The sequence below is a fragment of the Oryzias melastigma genome, linkage group LG7 (assembly GCF_002922805.2).
Source record: "Oryzias melastigma strain HK-1 linkage group LG7, ASM292280v2, whole genome shotgun sequence".
Taxonomy (NCBI): domain Eukaryota; kingdom Metazoa; phylum Chordata; class Actinopteri; order Beloniformes; family Adrianichthyidae; genus Oryzias; species Oryzias melastigma.
In genome coordinates, this window is record NC_050518.1 from 3,837,608 (window position 1) to 3,845,534 (window position 7,927).

The following is a 7,927-nucleotide window of genomic DNA, read 5'->3' on the forward strand; positions in this document are numbered from 1 at the left end:
TTATTTACTTTTTTTATTTTATTTTTTTACTTTTTCTCACAAATCATAAACATGGTAAGGATTTTATTTAATTATGTCAAATTCAAAACTCTATTGCAAAGAAATACTTAGTCAATTATGATTTTTTAAAGACCCACTCATATCATTTCATAATCTATTGTAAAAGTTCTCCCAGTGGTTTTTTTTAATCATGATAATGCGGTTTTTAGCCAAAAGCTGTCATTTCCTAGGACACAGTTTCTGCAGAGCGGCAGGACAGCAAGGCGGGACTGTTGGTGTGGAATAAGTCTGTCCTCCTTTCCCATCATCCCTTTGTTTACACCAGGAGTGGGTAAACTTTTTGATTTGTGGGTCAGAAAGGATTCTAAAATTTGACAGAATGGCCAGACCAGGAGCAAATGTGTGGTGTGTTTTGGTAATCCGCCTAAATTTGGACAAAGACAAGCTAATTTCGATTAAAAATTAACATATTTTACAACAGAACATTTTGGAGTATTTATATTTTTCAAAACTGTGACTGTTTTTTTCTCATTTTAGTGCTAACTGCACCAATTGGATGAAGTCCCTCAGAGAAAAACATAAACTTCAAGAGATGCTGAATTCATGTGCTCATGGAATGATGGAGAAAAATGGCTGCCCGACTTAGAAATTAGACATGAATACAAAATAAAAAAAAGCACATGAATGGAGAATAACTTTCTGAACCTAGACAGAGGTCAGTGTTTCTCTATAGCACCATCTATGAGGAGACACCTGAAATAAGAGGACAAAATAATTAGGATTTTCAATATAATTCATTCCAGTATGGCGGGCCAGATTAAACTGTTAAATGGGCCACATATGGCCCCCAGGCTGTAGTTTGGCCACCCGTAGTTTACATTCTCTCCTGCTGACTTACAGTCCCTCACAACCTAAACCTAGATTTGCAGATGCAACAAAAATGGTGCACAATATCTGAGCTATCCAGCTATACAGTTTTGAGCCAGATGACAGGTCAGACGAAGAAAATGAAAACAGACGAGTAGACATTTGTAGACAACTAGATACATGTCTAGTTGTCTATGCATCAGAATGGAGCAGAGCAGGGAGTTTCTGGCTTGCTGATTGTAGCTCCTTCATCACAGCTAAAATTTCTTCAAACAGCATTTTTTTTGTCTGCTCCTGATTTATTATTTGAGTAAAGAAATGCTCAAAAATGTAAATTTTAGATTAATGTTCTTCAAGTCCTCCATCATGAGAAAAATGCTTCAAGAACATGTTAAAACACCAAAAGCACAAATTTCATGGGTCTTTAAAGTAGAAGTGCCATAAAATGTGATATTTGAATTTGCTTTTTGATGAATGGATTGAGACATGTGGTATATGTGACAAAGTAAAAAACAGCAGTAATAAATATGGATTCAAGCTTTATTTTCTCATAGCCTATAAGCGCATGAACACGATAATTTTTCAGACTGTAGGTGTACATTTGAATAATTTTTCAGACTGTAGGTGTACATTTGAACTTACTAAGATCCTTCAGCGACAGACACAAGCGCAGAAACAAGCGTTACCACAGGTCTTTCAATCCAAGCAGACCGCACAACTCATCCGTATGACCAGGTCATCAAAATTTGCACAAATTTGCACTATTATTTATGTACCTATTTACTTATTTGTTTGTTTGATCTGATATCTGATGAGCTGTAATTGCAATATTACTTGTTTTTTTTAAGCTGCCATGACAAGTGAATTTCTCCTTGTGAGATAAAGTTAAATTAAATAACAAGAATAAACTCTAAATTCAACAGTACTTAATTTGAATAATAAAATATATTAAAATGATGACAGATTTAATGAGATCAGTCTTATTTCCTGAAAGGCTAAACACAAACGACAACATAAAGCAAGCACACGACACTTTTGTGGATCACATATTTATTTTCTTTTTATTTAACAGTCTGAAAATACACTTTTAAATTAAGACAACATTCTATTTAAGCAAGGCTGAGACATTTAATATGATGCAATATTGAAATAATGAAATGAATAAAATCTGAGGGTTTCTATGTACAAAGTTTGCATACATATATGTGATTCATAGAAAATTCAAATGGCAATGAGATGAACATTGTTTTTAATTTTAATATGGCATCTGATGAAGTGAATGTTACCAAATGATCAACCATATTTGTAATTTATTTAACTGAAAATGCACATCCTAGAACGAAGATGTAAACATTTTCCAACATCTAGCGGTTATGATTACAAAGAGGAAATGTTTGCGAGGTTCATGCAGTCAAACCACTGATTTATGTATTGGTGAGATTAAAAATTTTGAAATAATAACCAGAAATGTGTGACTTGATCACAAATAAGCAATAAAGTTTAATACCTGCTCTTAACCAATTATGGATTCTAAGTCTTGATATTAGAAAAAGAATAAACTGCAAGTTCAAAATGTTAACTCTAAACTGAGTAGAAATATGCGTTTTACTGTGATAATCCTGTTTATTCCATTTATAATGCTGAAAAAAGTCTGAATCTTGCTAAAACAAAAGTAGCTGGCTTCATCTAGGGAACAATATATTTAGCTAAATGTACGTGGCACAAAGAGGCCACTCTGTAAGCAGATCTGCTCATCCAAGATTTATCTTCCAGGTAAGTGGGGCAGAGGCCAGAACACCAGGGCACAGGACGAACTGATGTCATCTCTCTGCCTCGGGAATATATCCCTGCAGCTGAAATGACTCGTGTCCATATTATTTTATGGAATTCAATACGTATTTTTCAATGTTTTCTTCTTAAATTGAGTTAGAAAACCCAATGTGGCTAATAAACCGGAACAGCTTACTTAATATATAGCACATGCACTCAACATCTCTCATTCACAAGCACATTAATTTAAGATTTAGCTCAGATTTGAGGAAAATCAATAAGTAATCTACTAATTCTTGGGGAAATTATCACATTTATTTTATTTTTAACCAAGTAAAAAACAAAAAACAAAGGTCTCTTTTGCAAGGGTGACCTGGCTAAGAGGTCAGAGGTCATTACAAATGTAACAGTACTAAATAAAACTCAGATTACAGTTTTTACTGGTGAGATGGATGAGTTTGAGACGTTTTAGGGTGTGGTTCACAGAATTATTGGGACTTTTACACAAAAATAAAACACTTTTCTGTGAGCTTCACACACAAATGTCATGTCTAAGACATGCACAAAATGTGACACTCGGTTAAATTGGCTGCTTCTTTTCCATTTTTAGAACTCCAGCTGTTGCAGCTTTTTTCTTTATTCTTTGCGGTTGTAAATCTATCGCAGGTCTTTTTCTACATAAAATAGTTCCTAGTGATTTTGAGGAAAATATAGATTCTTTCTGGTATAAACATTTGCAGTAAGGAGAGCCAGTGTGTGTCTGAAATGTGCTAAAAGAGTTTGCAGGCATGAAACTTTCAGGATTCAATCTGAGCCTCAGAGCTTTTGTGAGGACAGCAGCAACCATCACATTAACCTTTGTTACGGGAGGCTGAGGAGTGACAGCTGATGGAGACGGGCTGATCCAGCCGTCGAGTCGGAGGACGAGGGAGGGAAATGAGAAATTCACTTTTTGGCTATATCCCCTTTCTTCAGAATGATCTGCCTTTGCCAGGGGGCCAGCTTGGTCTCGTCGTAGCCCAAGGTCCGTAGCCGCTCCTGCTCCTGCTTCTCTTCTGACTCTTTGGCCTGCTTGGCCTGCTGTTCTGCTTTTCTGCAGGAATTGATAAACAAAGGAGGAAGACAAAACAGTCATTTGTCATAATATCGTCTTCAGGGTCAACATGTTAGTACACTCTTACATTAGTTTGATTCTTTACTTCTTGAATTGTTCAGGTGAAAAGTCATAGCAAGTAAAGATACTATTTGTCAGAGTGTTAAGAAATGCAATTATTTGTTAACCACTTGAGAGGAAGGTATGATCTATTCAGAGGTTAAACTATAAAGCTGGGATGCTACGGCATGAACATCACGCTATGTGGGTAGTACAATTACATAAAGTGCTTTCTGTGTAACTGCAGACAATGAAGCCTCTGAGAAAGGCATGCAGATCATTAAAATACTGGCCATCATTACCAACAGTTTCTAAAGGTCTTATAGTAAACTCAGACACCATATTTATGGAATTCATAACTAAAAACATACAAAAAATGTGTATTTTAACCCTTCATTAATTTTACTTTTTCCAGTTATGATTAAAAAGACTGTTTATTCAATAGTTCGATTTGACATCAGATGTTAAAATGGGATATTGTGAGTAAAATTAACATTTCTCACCTTTTTTGTTCCCTGTCACATCAGGAGAAAGGAGACATAGACAAGCGGTAAATATCTTAAACAACAGACGTGTTATCCCACAAAGATTTGAAACATTTATCATGACAGGACTACAAACTAAGGAGGAACCCATAGGAATGAACAGTTTGATTTTAGTGCAAAAGTTTATGCCAAAGAGCCAAACTTTAAATTAATCTGATTAAAAAGAGAAGCAGAATATTTTAATCATTTCCTGTAAGTCAAAGTCAGAAGCTTTGTGGAAAACTATTCAAAACCACAGAAAGTGATCAGACTTAATTTGCTTTTGGGCACAGTGGATATATTTACAGGAGTCTGTCATAAAATGACCTTCTATGAAAAGTAGTTACCTTGAATTTAATGAAAACCTGCATATGTTTTACATCAGGGATGGACTGACCCATTAAAGTGAAAGAAGTCAGTCTTTCCATGACTGAACAATCTGACAGTAAAAAGCCTGGGAATGCTTTGAGATAATTTATGTTCATTTTCATAGACTGATCAGGTGCTGTTTGTGTAACATGGGGGGGGGGATAAAATTGAATTGTTATTCACCTCTCCTCGTCCATTTTCTTCTTCATCATGTCTCTCCTCCAGGCTGGCAGTGATGCCAGACGTGCAGCCTCCTCCTCAGCCTGCAAGGAGAAAGGGGACGTACAGAGATAGGAACCCAGGCCAGTCAGTAACAGACTTCAGTCTATCCCAAACATCCTTTAGGTTATTTTATGTAACTTGTTTTTTGAATACTTAACCTGGGCACTCAGTGTGTCTTCCACCATAGTTTGACCTATAAGATCAGTGTATCATCATCTTACCACTAGTGGGACCCAAATGTATATTGAAGCCATGATGGTTTTGTTTCTTTATCATTTATAGAATTGGTTTCTATGATGATTGAGCCCATAGATTTAATATAGTAAATAAATCAGTCATACAAATCATTCATACCTCGCTAGATCACAGACATTACAAACAACATTATAACTTGTGTTGACAAAAAACAGCTTATTTATGGGATTTTTTTCCTCATCTCCAATACACAAATTCTGTGTTTTGTCTTATTCAGTCAGATTCTTAGAGGTCAGCATGTACATCTTTGTAGTAACATGTTGAATATGGAGGACTCTCTACAGTGTATTGCTTGCACCGTAGCATTTTCAAAAAGTTGCAGCTTCTCAGAAATAATGTTCATACATTTGGGCAGATGTTCTATTGGATGATTTTGAAATGTATTAAATATGTCATTTGTCAGTTTTAAGGTTAGAGGCAGAGTAAAAAACGATAAATGAGAACAATCCTATTTGTTTTTTCTTTTAAACCAGAGAAATACAGTTTTTTGAATACATTTAGACATCTTATATCAACATGTGTGATTTCTTTTTAAACAATTTTGATCACAAGTGTAGGCTATTCATCATCAATACTAATACAAAGATTCAAGGATTTAACGACACACACAAAAATACACATCTTAAAACTTTCTGGAAAGTGTAATTAGAAAAATATTTCTAACATTAATCTTTAAAGTCAGTCTCCAATCATATATTGATTTATTTAAAAAAAGCCTGCCCCTCCTTACCAAAATCCTTCTGTTTACATATTCTCATGCTAGCTTACATCCCCTCACAAACCAAACGTAACATTACCCGTGCAACAAAAATGGAAAGCAATTTTAAAGCTTGTAAATGATCCAGTTTACTTGCATACTCCTTACTGCTTATGTTTATTTTAGTTGTGCATACTTTTATTGTGAAAGTGCCACCTACTTCCGGTTTTTCTGTGAAATCTCGACGAACGCGTCCAAAACGCTCGAGCGACTGGAGAAACAGACTATCTGTTGTTTAACATCCATCACTTGTTTTAACATCTAGCTGAAAGATTAACAGGTATGATTATTGATTGTGTTTATTGTTAGAAATTTGTCATTTATATTATATGTAAAAGAAACATCTTTGAAGTAATTTAACAAGCTAATGCTACTAGCTAAGCTAAGGCATGGTTGTGAATCAAAGGGGAATTATGGTAAGTTTGTTTCTTTAATTTATTCAGCTCTTACGGTGGCTGTGGAATAAAAAAAAGATCGTAATACCCCATCATAGTCCATCAGTTGTGATCATTGAGTGCATCAAGTCTGGCTGGAATGCTTCACCGTTGTCCAGCTTTACAGTTTTTTAGCGAGGTGACTGCTCTGGCGAGGAAAATGAAGACATTTAAATCTATTTTTTAACAAGTGTATGCATCTTAATGGAGTGGAGCAGGGAGCTTGTGGCCCACCAACTGTACCACTTTCCCCCAAATATTTTTTCCATCTGCTCCTGATTCACAATGATTTGAATAATAAAAAAATGCACAGAAATTCAATTTTAAGCTTAATTTTCTTGATATTAGTCCTCCACCATGAGAAAAATGCCACCAGAACGGGTTCAAAACACCAAAACACAATTTCCTTTTATATTCTATCAGGATATCCAACATGCAGAGTCTTGAAATGGCTGCATCCAAGTCCAGATTCTAATCTCTTTGAGGCGTGTTGAGGGAACACAATGTGCACACAACAAGCTCTTCAAACATCTCCCTGAAAGAGGAGAATTCAGTGCCGAGGAGAGATAAACATTTTCCTGCGGTTTCATAGATCTGTTTCTTTCTACAAGAAGAGTCTTTCTAAATATTTTATTAAAAATATGCATTATTATCATTCATTCCAGTCTGTTTTTCCTTTATTCTCACTCAAACTTTTCTGGTTATCTTTTGCAAAATGTGTACATTTGTAGAGATAAAAAGTCCAGATTAAAATACTGAAATGAAAACATTCTTGAAAGAGCTCACTTTTTGCTCAAGTGTCAATTTTTTTTTCTTAAGATTCTTTGACTATTTTGATACTTTTTGCTGCTTGCCCAAGCAGGAAAGATGAGTCCAAGTAAAAGTATCTGCAATTGATTTATTGATTTCTCTGAGAACTCCCCCAGTATCATCACCAGAAATAAAATGATATGTAACAAACAAAAACCTGCATGTACTTGCATCATCAAACTCCATGTATTAATAATCAGCGCTACGCCACCATGCTTAGGTTTAACCAGAGATATCTTGAAATTCTAACCTCTGTTATGTAAATGTTTGCCCACCGCTCATTTGACTCACGTTACATGAATGAGATACATTACATTGCTCACTAAGTCTGGAGCAGCGACCCAGAGCAGAGATTCAAACCTCTGACCTTCCTGTTGCCATAATATGTGAGGGTAGAATGCTGAGACAGTTCAAGGTCTGCTTTAAAAAAAATGAGTACTTTAAAAATGTACAAAATAATTAGATAAAGTAATCAATTAAATGAAAAATAATATAAAAAAGAGAGAAAATAAAAGGTCATTTTTTATCCTAGATTGCTACACGTACAGGAAAAGTTATCGGATGTAAAAAAAAGAAAATAAATAAAACAGTATAAAATACTGTCTTTCATAGCTCATAATTTATGTTGCACTGATTTTAAGATAAATCTTCTTCTGTTGTTTTTCAGTGTTTGCAGTTTAAATACATGTATTTGCACATTTAACCTAAACTTTTTTTCCAGCTAAAACGCTTTTAAAAATTCCATCTCCCTTAAACATAGGTTTAA

At 34.9% G+C, this 7,927-nt stretch overlaps 1 protein-coding gene across 1 annotated transcript in view; it reads right to left on the reverse strand.

Moving 5' to 3' along the window:
* Positions 1 to 1,820: 1,820 nt before the first annotated feature.
* The window catches only part of espn (espin), a gene marked incomplete in the record, with an annotated part of 44,776 nt that continues 38,669 nt past the window's right edge, over positions 1,821 to 7,927 (reverse strand). Inside the window, 3 exon segments of the mRNA XM_024293757.2 lie at positions 1,821 to 3,730; positions 4,294 to 4,305; positions 4,867 to 4,946. Of these exon segments, the coding sequence (XP_024149525.1) occupies positions 3,583 to 3,730; positions 4,294 to 4,305; positions 4,867 to 4,946 (240 nt within the window).